We start from the raw sequence: 13,628 nt of genomic DNA, 5'->3' as shown, positions 1-13,628 counted from the left end.
GGCAGACACCCTAATATTTATCTCATTCATACAACTGAGCAGCAATGGAGTTAAGGGCCTTGCTCAGGGGCCCAGGAGTGGCAGCTTAGTGTGGCTGCGATTTCAACTCGACCTTCGAATCCAAGTCCAAAGCCTTAACCACCGAGCTACCACCTCAATAGTATACCACGTCCTGTGCATTTGTTCAAGACAAAAGTGTAAAAAAATGTTCTTTAAATTTTATGTTGAATTCTTGATTCTGATTATTCAGAAGACTTCATTTCCTAGAAAGGGGCATAATTCACATAGTCAAAGATCACATTTTTCTCTGGTGTCTGATGTGAACATTAGCTGAAGATTTCGACTAAATATCCTCATGATTTCCTGCAATGGACTGTTATGACATGATTGGCAGATTGGACGTGCACGTTTACAGAAGTTCTTGATAAAGTGGGACTTTTAAACGCTCCTTCATAATACACTGCTGTTCGTTTGTTTAACATGAATGAATGAATTGTCTCCCACTGACCTGATCATCAAAAGTCTCCCTCTTGTCCAGCATTTCACGGAGTGTCTGCAGGATCTTAATACACAACTTCTCCTCCTTATCCATCAGCTTCTTCGTGTGCTTGATCAACCTACATACAGATTCCAGTTCAGAAAGTTTTGCCACTCAAAAGTTTCTTTCCAGTTTATGCAGGAAAAGACATGGCATCTAGGACTCAAGAGTAAGAAAATCTTAAAATATCTCCGATGCATGTATTCTTTATTGACCTTACATGAGAAAGTAACAGGTTAGTCATAGTGGTGCAGCAGGAGGACCGCACGCTGTGGCTTTCAGAGTGACTCATGCAGACTTGAGTGCTTATGCAATAGTACAGACCAATCAGGCTGACACGCACACTCAGGTAAGTGCTGTTCGAACACCTAATGCAAGATCGGAAGTCATTCATGGCAGAACCCACTTCAGTGCCCACTCAAGAAATGAAGCAGCATGCACGTCTGGCCAGGGCTATAACCAGGGGTGGTTCAAATAAGTAGCCGAGACATCCGGGACAAGCAGATTTTGTTAGAGCTGCAGCTATCGATTATTTTAGTAGTCAAGTATTCTACCAATTTTCCGATTAGGATAAATTCGAATAGGATAAAAAGCACTTTTTCTTCATTTAAGAGCAATGCCGAATATACAAGAGAAAATAAGACGGGTCTCTTAAAACGAACGTCATTTATTATATATTTATTATTTATATATATTTATATATTTAATTATTATTATTGCTGAAATTCGATAGAATATCTGTGAATATCCCATTTAGTGCATTTAATTGCCATATTAGATCAAAATGCACAAACACAAATACATAAAAAAAATTATAAATAAAAATATACAAATGTATTTAAAAAGAAAAAAAAAAGGTAAACCTGTAAGTAAACTCTGAGCCCTGCGTATCCATGATGTGGAGAAACAGAAGGCGGGAAGGTGAATTGGTGAGACAACCTTTGCGTGGAAAGTTTCCATGTTTATAAATGAGAGCCCATAGTTGTCCAGGGTTTAGTGGGTGGTGCTTCAGTAATAATGATGATACGTGGGAAAACTCAGTGCTTGGTGTGTAGTTAAATGGTCTAAACAATGTTTTTTTGTATTGGAATTACTCGAGTTACTCGAGGAATCGTTTCAGCTCTAGATTTTGTGTTTTCATTCTTTTTTTTTTCAAATTTTATTTATCGAACTTTATTTTTATTCAGTTTCCTGCCTGTTGATTTTTGGTAAACTCAGTAAAAAGGAGTGTGCTAAAGCTTAAATGCTCTTCACTATACCTATTGTGTATATAAAAATCTGTAGCTGCACAACACACATGGGAAGATTAATGTTTAACAAAGTCTGAATAATTATCATGGACAACAGATAAAATAAAAATTAAGTATATATAAAAAAAATATCTAATTCTTTTATACGCATACAGAAATCTCTTGCGTGAATCTTGTGGCCAAGCATATTGATACATATAAAAATGGGCATTAAACTGGAATATAATCCCTAAAACAAAGCAGTTTCAAGCTTAAACATTTGCAGAAGATTTGCTGATTTTAATTTTTGTCTAAGACACAAACAAGAGGGTACATTAGAAATGTTGCTAGAAGAGGATCTGGATGATGAAGTACCTTAATACAGTGTAACCAAGAAACTATTCATCATAACATATCATGACATAAGTCCTGTATTTTATAACATTATGGTAGCTACTTTTTTTTTTTTTTTTTTGTAGTGTAGTGAGTTAGATTATAAAACAAAACATGGAACTATACTGCACATAAGAGCTTTTATCTGCTCTGTGGGGTAGCTAATGAATTTATGATTTATCCACCTCATGCTCTACATCATCTAGTGTTATGTGCGTCTTACTTGGTCATGAAGGCTCCGGTCTCACAGCGTAGTCGTGCTGCCTCAGGGAACAACAGCTCCGGACTATGCAGAATGTCAACCAACACAGAGAACTCAGCCTGGACCAGTGGACTGAACTGCTCCTTCAGATATTGCACTACTCCCTAACACACACACACACACACACACACACACACACACACACACACACACACGTCACACGTCACACAAAGGCATGTCATAGAACATGTGATCGTACTTACACAAGCAGGAGCTCTGTTTGTGAGATCACAAATTAGGGTTCATGGTTTCAGAGAGACAAGATGCTGCAAACATTTTAACCCAAAAATCTGCTTGGGAGCTAAAGTTTTTAAACAGAATGCAACCGAGTCATGCAGCGTACCTGCAGTTTTTCGATTATGTTCTTGTAGTCCGGCGTCCCAAGCATTTCTTTGCGAGGTCTCTGACGAGCCGAAAGCCTCCAGTCTTTAGCAGCGCGCTGTACCATATTGGTATGAGACTTCTGATACAGAAAGTTCACCTGTCCATCCAGGTCTACTGGTAGAGCTATGCTCCGACTCTTAGCTGTGAGGAATGAATAGAAACCCAATCAAATGTTTTGTTTTTCTTTCTTATTCATTTCATTCATCCATCTTCAGAGAGAGCCTCATCCTGCTCAGGAATAAGGTGAACCTCAACACCCTGGATGGGATGATGGACATCTCACACACACACGCACACACACAATCTAGGGAGTATCCAATCCACCTATTGGCAGGTGTTCAAGTGGCAGAAGGAAACCCAATTGGGAGAACAATGTGAAATAACCCAGACAGTAATCTGAGCTCACATCCAAACACTGGAGCTGTGAAATGCCAATGCCATCATACTGCCCTTATAAAACGTTATATTTAGGGAAAAAAATCAGTCTGGTAATAAAACTGCTACCCAGTGACATCCTGAGGCAGCACAGGTGCATATGTGAGCTAGCAGAAATTTTAACAAAATGAAAGGTTTCTAAAAAAAGGAAAAAAATAAATAAATAAAAAGCATTTACATAAAAAAAAAAAAAAAAAAAAATAAAAGAACAAAAGGCAATAATAAGTAAAAAGTACACAAAAAATATTAAAAAGTTAATGCTCCATTGAAGTTTGTAAGAATTAAAACTTTTCAAGTGTTCTATATAGTATTAAGGCATCAGACTTATGGATTTGGAATTTCAATGATTACAGCAAATGATAATTTGGCTACTGTTGCTACTGATTTTTTATGAATTGTAAGTAACGTTTTTTTGTATGACTGACAGACAACATGGGTCAAAAATAATTAGGTTATTAGAGTTAAGGGTTTATATGTAATAAACCAAAAGACGCTGCCTCACATAACATAAGTAGTGGAATTTCCAAGACAAACAATTGATACACTAATACAGCAGTGTGCTCAATTTGTTTGGTAAGATTGCTTCAGGGAGTTGTGATAACTCACCCACATCAGCGAGGGTCTTGATGCATGCCTCGATGTTCGTCTTCTGCAGAGCACTTATCCAGGAGCAGGTACTGACTCTGATAGCGGACTGCAACAGTCGGATGAACGTGCTCTGATGGCTCTGGAACACACAATTATAGAGAGAAAAATCAACGATGTGACTGGTAAAAGTGGGTTAAATTGGTGTAGTGTTTGCAAAGCAAAGACACACATGGTTGTCGGGATGGCAGAAGGAAAACAAGGTGCGAAGAATAAGAGCATGTTTCTTGAAAAAGTGTGTGTGTGCACACTCGATACCTGCAGATTAGAAGTGCTAACAGAAAACTGGGAACCAAAAAAGCCTTTGACAATGGCCATAATGGTGTCAGTGACATATTTCTCCAGCATTTGGTCGGCTCTATTTCTGTCATTTGTACCCTGGCACACCTGGTGGTGGAAGAACATGGACACATGTAAAAACATGCACACACACACACACACACATCACAACTCACCCCATAATTCAATGTATTACATCTACAAAAATATAGCAGAGGTTGCTCTTAAGCCATGTTGCTGTACTTACTCTAGACATGTCCACCAAGAAGTTATCAAAAAGGTTCCAAATGTGGTTGCTAGTGTAGATTTCTTTCATCTCCACTTCTGTGTCCACATAGCAGTGGTTCACAAAATTTACATAGGCAATTTTTACCTGCAGAGGAAATCAAAGAACCTTGCTGTTTTCAAATGATCATGTGTGTATTACAATGGGATGCCAGAACTTCTTTTGATATTGAAATCGTCAAAAATATTCACATACAAAAGGTTACAGGAAACAATACACTAGGTAAAAGGCAAAAACAAATTGTTTACTGGCAAGTCCAAATTTGACATTTAACAAATTTGGCTCTAACAAGAGAACTTGTATAAGATGCAGAACAAGACTGACATATTACCAGACAGCCTCACACCCACAGTTAGACATGGAGGTGGTAGATGAATGGTTTGGGACTGTTTTGGAACAGGGAAGGTTGAAGACTTGTTTGTGGTGAAATGAATACTGAATCTACATGGCTACTATTCCATACTTCAACACTATGCACTTCCATCTGGCTGCAGCTCATTGCAACCAAAGTTCACTATATAATAAGACAATGACCTGAAGCATGCACCCAAGCTCTGTGTGTTATTTAAAAAGCAAACATTTAACTGGAGTGTTATCTGGAATGAAATGGTCTGCCCAGTCATTGTACCTAAATCGTATTAAACTGCTCTGGGATGAACTGGATTGCAAGGTCAAAAAGTAATATCCAACTAGTTTTACAAAAGTCAGGGCAAAGTATTTCAGATGAATGAACTTTTCGGATGCCAAGAGTATGTAAAGCTGTTATTCATGCTAAGGGAGTATGTTTGAATAAACATAAAAGTTAAACATCTGTACACATCATATACTTTTATTTAATGCCATGCCAGCTACTAAGGCTATCCTAATGGCAAGAACAGTTTATAAAAACAAAATACTATAAAATCACAAACAAATAATTACAGCACAACAGTTTAAATCAAAAATTTTACGTTAATATATGAAAAAAAATCCAGATTTTTCCAGATTAAACTTTGTTAAACAGCTCATTATATGAATTGACTTCATAAAACAACCTTCTGTGGTCATTATAAGCAGGACAGTCCAACAAAATATGTTTGACAGTGAGAGGAATGCTGCAGTACAAACACTGAATGGGGTCTTCACCTTTCAGCAAGTAATCATGTGTCAGTCTTGTATGCCCGATTCAACATCTGGTTAAGATCGCTTGATCAAATCTTGTCTTCAAACATCTGTACATTTTTTTTTTTTATCTGTATTGTCAAAGTAAATCTGCATACCGTTAAATTACCTAGGTTGCGCATAAACGAAAGGAACACGCATGTGTGTCTCAAAAATGTTAAAAGACTAGATGTCTAAACTTTTGACAGGCTCTGGAGTAAAGTAGATTCCTAAGCCAGAATGAGCTAGAAAGTTCTGCCAGAAATCATAAACCTTTGTGTACTGCCGATACTCTTTGATGAATGAACACCTGGCGAATCCGATTTACATTTATTGGCACACAAAAAACTGAAAATGTCAAAATGACAGCATAACAGTAAAAGATTGTGTCCCAACTGATGCGTTGGCACTACATATGCATCATATGCATATATTTTATACGAACATACATCCATACATACCAACTCTTCCTTTTTGATAGCAAGGCAATTCTTTGATCATAATTTAACAGCTGGTTCCCTTTTTAATATTTTCCCACTTATTAATATAAAATAACAGTTTCACAAACTTGCATTAAATTTGGGTAAATAAAACTACTTAAAACTTGAGCCTAATCAGTGTATAAAACTGTTATGACGCACAACACTTGCGTAATTCAAAGCCTATAAGTTAGTTACTGTATAAAAACTCTCTTGAACTATGATTTTTTTTCTGGATTAGATTATTGTAAATACCACATTTCTTGTATAAATTCTGCCACAAACAATTAATAAATAAACAGACCAGACTATATCCCTGTACACACTGTGACTTGTGGAGGGCTGTGTGTAAGGTTTGTTTACCTCAGGGATGCAGTCCTCATGAGTCACCACCTTGACGATATCATCAAGTGGCAGCAGTGAGTTACATTTGATCTCGGTATAGACATTCTTGCCCTCAGTGCAGGCAGCCAGCAGCTCCACCAGATTGTTGTGGTAGGCCAGCGGACTGTTTTCATCGTTGTACTCTGCCCCTGTACTCATCAGCTGCAGCAGCGTGGGGAATGATGCCCGGTCATTGTAAAACACTAGGACTTCCTCACCTGCATTCACCAACTAAACACACATGCACAGGTTTATATTATATTATTTTTATATATATATATATATATATATATATATATATATATATATATATATATATATATATATATATATATATATATATACACACACACACACACACACACACACACACACACACACACACACACACATATATATATATATATATATATATATATATATATACACATATACATACACACACATATACACACACACAATAAAAATACACACACATCCATTACATAATTAGTGCATGTAACTAATCCAATAAATAATTTAAACCTCTTAGTTTTTTTATATAAAGTGCATGTTCACACAGAACACAGCTACATTTCTGATTACTGTTCTTCTCATATAGCTCATTAAGTGAAAATCTTCCATTTGCACATTTTTTTCATTGTTTTCTTGAGATGTGGCATGACAAATATTAGGCAAACACCACTTATAGGCATGCAATTAAAATCAATGAATATTTAGAAAACGATACAACTATCCACTAGAATGATTAGAATATTTTACTCTTATTCAACAGACCAAATTGATTTCTTTCATTTCCTCTGCAAATACAAAAACACACTTTATTCCACAATGCAGCAGCCATAGTCTTTACATAGACCTGAAGCTTTGACCACATCATCCCTTGTCTCATCCATACTAAATGCATTCAAATTTTGCACTGATTGTAAAAATACTGTTAAGACCTTTAAAGCTCTGACAGGAATCGATCCTTTTTATACAATGCCAGTATCAAAAAATATCAATACTTTAGAATCGATCCGCACATCCCTACCGGTCATCTGGTATGTTTGGATGCTGTCATCACCCAACTCGGTAAATGGAAACAAGTAATTCTTGAGTCTCATTATAAGTAAACAACTTTATTTGGAAATCTTAGACTTAAAGCTGAAACTCTTGAGAGATCAAATAGATCCTGGTGTTAATAATAAAAAAAGATCCATTTTCAGCACTGTTTATAATTCCACTATTCAAAGTCACCCAGCAGTGGACAGGTTCTCCTCTTGCTCATTAGGGAAAAATCTATTTTCAGATATGTGTAAAGCTGTATTTTGACGATGTCTACTTCAGATGAATTTGAGCATATTTCAGGCATATGGTAACACAAAGCACATGTGGGCACTTATTTTAAATGTGACAGATTTTTATAGATTTATTCCATGTTCACTTATTAATGTCGTTTTTTAATCTTGTGCACTTCCGTACACCGTTCGGTCTCACCTCGGTCATCACTTTGTCCTGGCACTTCTTAACATATTTGCCATCAGCCTTCACTATGGTCTGCAGAAAGCGCAGGTATGGGACACGGCGGCCGTGCGTCTCTATGCAGTGTACAAAGTGATGCACCACACGGTCGCTGATCTCGTTACACAGGTGGTAGTTGTTCTGGAAGATGTAGCGCATAGTCTTTGCCTCCAAAAGCTGTGTGAAAGAGCCAAGAAAAGCATCATGAGTAAGTCACAGCTCAACAAAAAATTGGCTTTTGGATAACACTGCCTGGGGTGCACAACATTTTAGCATGTTAGAATAAATAAAACCCTCAGACACATAGCTTATTGTTACTGTACCCCGGGGCTGAGAAAAAGGTTGAGGTGTTTGTGAAGCAGAATCTGGTTCTGAGGATTATCGTTACAGAAGTTTTGCAGGAAGGTGTGAGCCAAAGTCATGATCTCTTTCATCTTTTCATCTCCCTGAAGAATATAACAAGAGTCAGGTAACTCAAACATTTAATAATAATGATAAAGGAATAATAATAAAGCAGTGACAAGAAGAATATTTACAAAAAAAATACATATGTTAAAAGATGTCATTTGGTGTTTTTTTTCCCCCTCAGAAAAAATGCAAAATATATATTCAGGTCCACTCACTGCCTCATAAGGGATCTGCAGCAGGTCCAGCACCACAGTGTGAGCTCCCATGTTCTTCAGCAACCTCTGTTGCTGCACACGACTCTTCTTAGCAGGGTAACAAAGCTTACTGAGACGCTGCAGGATCTATTAACCAACACAATAGCATTTCTCACGACCTGGTCCCAAAATATTCATTCTAGTGGAAAACAACTTTTATATTCATAGAAACATAGATATATGTTTGATGACAGCGACACCCACGTCTTTCACAATGTTGTAATTGTTGGCTTTGTTGCTGTCTATCTGTGGCTTAATGTTTCCATCCTGCACTGGACTGAGAATTCCCACTTCCTGCCAATCACACAAACACACACAAGCTGAATAAAAAATAAAATAAAATAAAATAAAAATAAAAAAAACTATTTCAATATTACTATAATAACAAGCTGTTCACATTTGCAATAGCACATTTGATCATTTTATAATTGGACTAGTTTTCATTATCACATTGTGTCATGGCAGTGCGTCTTTACAGACGGTGTGAGAATGGATCTGGAAAGATTACACCATATTTTACATTCCCTTAGGTAATATATACTGAATATCTCATCCAAACAGGCATGCTGGTAAAAATTCTCTTGTATCTAGTGGGAGATTTTTGTGATTTTTAATTAAGTATAAATAAACCTTAGGAAAAAAAAAAAGCAACTATGAGCCACATTCAATACACATGATGTTTAAAAGATGTCCTCGAAGAAGTAGCTTGTCTGGCATTATTAATTGAGTTATGTCTATAGATGTGTTTTAGTCATATAATGTCAATAATCAACCGCAACCTCAAAGGCCACGCATCTATAACAAGTGGATTTAGGATGCTTAATGTAAATGAAAGTCAATTATACCATTCGTTGTTCTTTGTATTAACGCATAATGCAACAATTAATTTTAACAGCAGGAGAACATCACAGTTTCTGCCACAAGGTGGCGCACCTCTGCATTTTGCTCCTTTGCCTGGGCTTCAGTGGCTTCATCAGTGCCATAGCCTCCATTCTTCTCCACCCACAGCTCCGATTTCTCCACAGTCAGTCGCAGCTGGTCCAGATCAACCTTTATCTGTTTATAGTTTTCCACATCCTGCTCAGACACCAGCAACTGGACCTGCCAGTAGACACACGCACACACATACACAATCAATTACATGCATGCCATAAAAGAACAAAAACAAAAGAGACGATCAGGTAGAGAAAAGTAAGTCAGTGTGCTTGAGACCTGCTTGAAAGCCTGAAGGACCTCAGCTCTCTGGCTGAAGTGTTTGAATAGGAGCTGCAGTGAACCTGAGACCAAAGGAGGATAGTCCTGCATAATGAGGTGAATCAGCACGCGCAGAAACGTCTTGCCTCCGTCATCGTCCAAATCCACCGAGGTACGCTCCTTACCGCTAGTAATAATGCAAACAACAGACCTTTAGACCTTTTTTTTGTTTTGTTATAAAACTAATTCTTAAAACTAGACATGCCAACTATTCTATACCCAGGATATGTATCAGGTGTTATAGAACCACTAATAAATACAGGGTTAGCTAGAAGACAAAAAAAAAAAAGAATGAAAATGTTTACATATAAAGAGGCTTAGTAGCAATTATTATTATATTTAGATTCCATACAGTATTCCAATAATTATATTTGGAATGAAAGTGATTTTTATGTCTGTTATGTTAATAGTTATGTAAGTGTTTAAATAAATAAATACATTTTCTTTTAAAATAAAATATTTGTTAGAAGAAAAATGTGGTTATGAACTACAGCTTGTAATGTAATTTTTATATTAGCTAATACTCAAGGTTTCAGTGTAAGTGACAGTATTAGTAATGAAAAATGGTACTGGCCATTCCTACTACAAAAAACAAATTTTTAAATAATAAATTCTAACAAGTATAATAACAATAATAAAGCCAATAGAACAACCCAACAGAACTAAGAATTCTGTTGAAAATTTTAACTTTGTGTCCCAAAAATCTCCATACATACAGGACATCGCCTGTGACAAAGGATGTCTCTTTCATGACTAAATCAAGAGGCAGTCGCAAGGTCATTGTCGACTTTAACAGGAAACATGGCATGCCCATTACACAACACTGCTGCCAAATTTCCTAAACCAAAACAGGCTGAAATGTCGCAGGCCAACCAAGAAGTGGACATCTATGAACATTCCCTAACTAAGTCTCAAACTCTGTGATGCTGGCATACATAGTCTCCTATGTATGGCCCCCTTGGGAATACCCTGTAGTGTTCACCAGTTAGCTGACTCACCTTCCAGCAAACATATTCTCTGCTTTTTCAGCTATCTGTTCCACATTTGGCTCTACAAACACAAATAATACATATGATTCATGAAATAAATAAATGACACAAAAACACAATATGTACAGTTCAACTACAAGCTATAGAGCCAGAAATGTGATGAGTCTTTATCACAGAGCGTTCTCACCTGAGGGAATAGGAGGGAAATCAGCAACTGACAAACTGCTATCTGGGACACCCTGGTCCCCGAACTCCTTCTTGTAGATGGACAGAAGATAGGTGATCCGGTAGTCTAGACGCACACTCAGAATGAACTAGTATGGAACACAACAAGCATAGCACTTAATATACAATGCATTTTTTAAAATATTTTTGAAAGTATATTCTACAATATACCCGTGTGTTTGTCACGTTAAGATGGAATATTTAGCGTGTACACAACTAATTGAAAATAAATAAATAAATAAATTCCGCCGGCCCTGTTATTTTACGGTGCCAGATTTCTGATATGGTTTGAGCCCCTTTCCCCCCTGTTACAGTAAAGAGTTCCATGCAAAGTCAAATGTCTACTAACTCATGAACTTTATCCTATGATAAATATTCCCTCATTTTCTAATGCTAAAAGAGATGATTTTACCAACATTTACAGACCATGGACACTCACTGAATGGTTTGATGTGTATGAAAGCGATTGTTTTCATGGCTTTCAGTCCAAACCCAACCCAACCTCAACGGTGTTTCCACAACCGTCATTAAATATAACAACTGAGGCAATATGGTTTAGGATAAATAATGATCTTCCCTTAAGTACACTTCCAGAGATTTGTAAAAGGTGTTCTGGAGATTGTAATGGCACAATTTACCACAGTAGCTCACTCTGTGTTGGTCTATCCTTTAAATTTGTCACTTGCCTATATTCCACTCAGCTATTCTAGCAAATTTACACTGATTTTACAAAAATACTACATAACTTTTGTACAGGTCAATTAAATAACAGATATGGCCAGGTTTGTGCTTTTTTTCTTCAAGCTGTCTAATATTCAGTGGGAAAAACAAACAAAAAAGAAGCACACCTGCAAAATCTCAATAATCCTGAGCTTAGTGTCCATCACCACCACATCCTCGCTGTCAGACAGGCCATGTGCTTTTTTCCCATGACCTGATATTGGTTGGGAGACATGGGAAAGTAGAGCACCTCTGCTCAAAACCATCTGAGTCATCATCTCACCCACATCATGGATGGTGCGCAGGACATTATTACCTACACACACACACACACACACACACACACACACACACACACACACACAAAGACAAGTCAACATCTGCAGACTAAACAAAAACGTCTAAATCACAATTAGCCTAATATACGCCACACATATATAAAATATTGCCAAAATTCTGTGAACACCTGGTCATAAATTTGGTACAATATGTGTTTTTGGAGCATCGCATTCCACATTTAATCCCAATTTGCCCCAATTCAGCCACACGTGTGTTAGTAAACTCAGGTAATGATGTAGGTGAGATGAGGAGGCCTGGAGTGCAGTCAGCATTCCAATTCATTCCAAAGGTGTTCAGTAGGGTTGAGATCAGAGCTCTATAGCAGGCCACTCAAGAGCTTCCTTATCAAGACGTAAATTATATCTTAATGGAGCTCGTTTTGTGCACAGGGGTCTTGCCATGCTGGAAAAGGTTTGGGGTTCCAAGTTTGAAGAATGCTAAATTTGATTATAGCGCATCTAAAGACGTTCAATACAACTGAGTTCCTCCAGCATTGTGGTAACAGTTTGGAGAAGAATATAGCACATATAGCAGGAAAACTCACGTGTCCCAATACTTTTGTCCATAAAGTGTACATACATATGTAAATACACACTTAAACATGCACATGTGTGTGCATTTGTTTAAACACATGTAAGCATATATGTAGATATAGATAGATTATACAGTATATAGATCCATATACAGATCTAAATCAATTTGGTGTGGATTCTCACACATTAATATGGTTTTAAATGAACAAAAGTTTACCAATTACCAAAACAATACCCTGTTTAAAAAAAAAAAAAATTATACATACATACATATATATATATATATATATATATGCCTTTTAATTTATTGTGAAATGTTAAAAGTTGCTTCAACTACTGTGTCCTTTTGTGTGCAGCAGCATTTCTTGAATTTTTTTTTTTTTTTTTTTAATCATAACATTTTAACTGGGAACAATCACTTTCAAACATTTCTGTCAACATTTCTTTTCCTATATTCTTGCAGTCACACTTTTAACTCTAGGGTACATACCAATGTCTCACTCAGGCCACGGATACAGATTTAACTGATTTAATGACCGTAATAGAGCTTCAGTATGAAACTGCTGGATAGTGCTGTAATAGAGGTGTTTTAATAGGCATGTGGTAAATGTCTGACCTTCAGGGGTTTTGCTGAGCTTGGTGGGCAGATATGTGAGCGGGTGCTGCACAACGTCCAAAATGGCCAGCAGGGTGCGAGTGAGGCACAGTAACTCGCTGAAGCTGTAGAAACCAAAGTAGACCAGATTCCTTGCCAGATTCACCACCTTAGGCAAAAAGAATGAAACATTCATTCAGCTTAAATGTCTTCATACAGACTAATGAAATTAAAGCATTTGTGTGGGAAGCTGTGAGTGTGTGTGTGTGTGTGTGTGTGTGTGTGAGTGTGTGTGTGTGTGTGTGTGTGTGTGTGAGAGAGAGAAAAAAAAAAAAAAAAAGAGAGACAAACAGG

General features: G+C 37.0%; 1 protein-coding gene across 2 annotated transcripts in view; it reads right to left on the bottom strand.

The window, feature by feature from the left end:
- itpr2 (inositol 1,4,5-trisphosphate receptor, type 2) overlaps positions 1–13,628 on the bottom strand; it is a 91,105-nt gene that overhangs the window by 50,750 nt on the left and 26,727 nt on the right. For both annotated transcript variants that reach the window (XM_046865316.1, XM_046865317.1), the window contains 17 exons: positions 13,296–13,443; positions 11,936–12,123; positions 11,050–11,176; positions 10,872–10,923; positions 9,832–10,000; positions 9,553–9,720; positions 8,824–8,913; positions 8,581–8,706; positions 8,281–8,403; positions 7,934–8,134; positions 6,434–6,685; positions 4,413–4,538; positions 4,145–4,273; positions 3,848–3,968; positions 2,766–2,947; positions 2,384–2,526; positions 509–617 (listed from right to left, as the gene is read on the bottom strand). In XM_046865316.1, coding sequence (XP_046721272.1) covers positions 509–617; positions 2,384–2,526; positions 2,766–2,947; positions 3,848–3,968; positions 4,145–4,273; positions 4,413–4,538; positions 6,434–6,685; positions 7,934–8,134; positions 8,281–8,403; positions 8,581–8,706; positions 8,824–8,913; positions 9,553–9,720; positions 9,832–10,000; positions 10,872–10,923; positions 11,050–11,176; positions 11,936–12,123; positions 13,296–13,443 — 2,454 coding nt within the window. The remainder of the gene's footprint in view (positions 1–508; positions 618–2,383; positions 2,527–2,765; positions 2,948–3,847; positions 3,969–4,144; positions 4,274–4,412; positions 4,539–6,433; positions 6,686–7,933; positions 8,135–8,280; positions 8,404–8,580; positions 8,707–8,823; positions 8,914–9,552; positions 9,721–9,831; positions 10,001–10,871; positions 10,924–11,049; positions 11,177–11,935; positions 12,124–13,295; positions 13,444–13,628) is intronic.

The sequence above is a fragment of the Silurus meridionalis genome, chromosome 13, assembly GCF_014805685.1.
Source record: "Silurus meridionalis isolate SWU-2019-XX chromosome 13, ASM1480568v1, whole genome shotgun sequence".
Lineage (NCBI taxonomy): Eukaryota > Metazoa > Chordata > Actinopteri > Siluriformes > Siluridae > Silurus > Silurus meridionalis.
The sequence above is the reverse complement of the archived record's forward strand: the minus strand, read 5'-3'. Positions and strand labels throughout refer to the sequence as shown.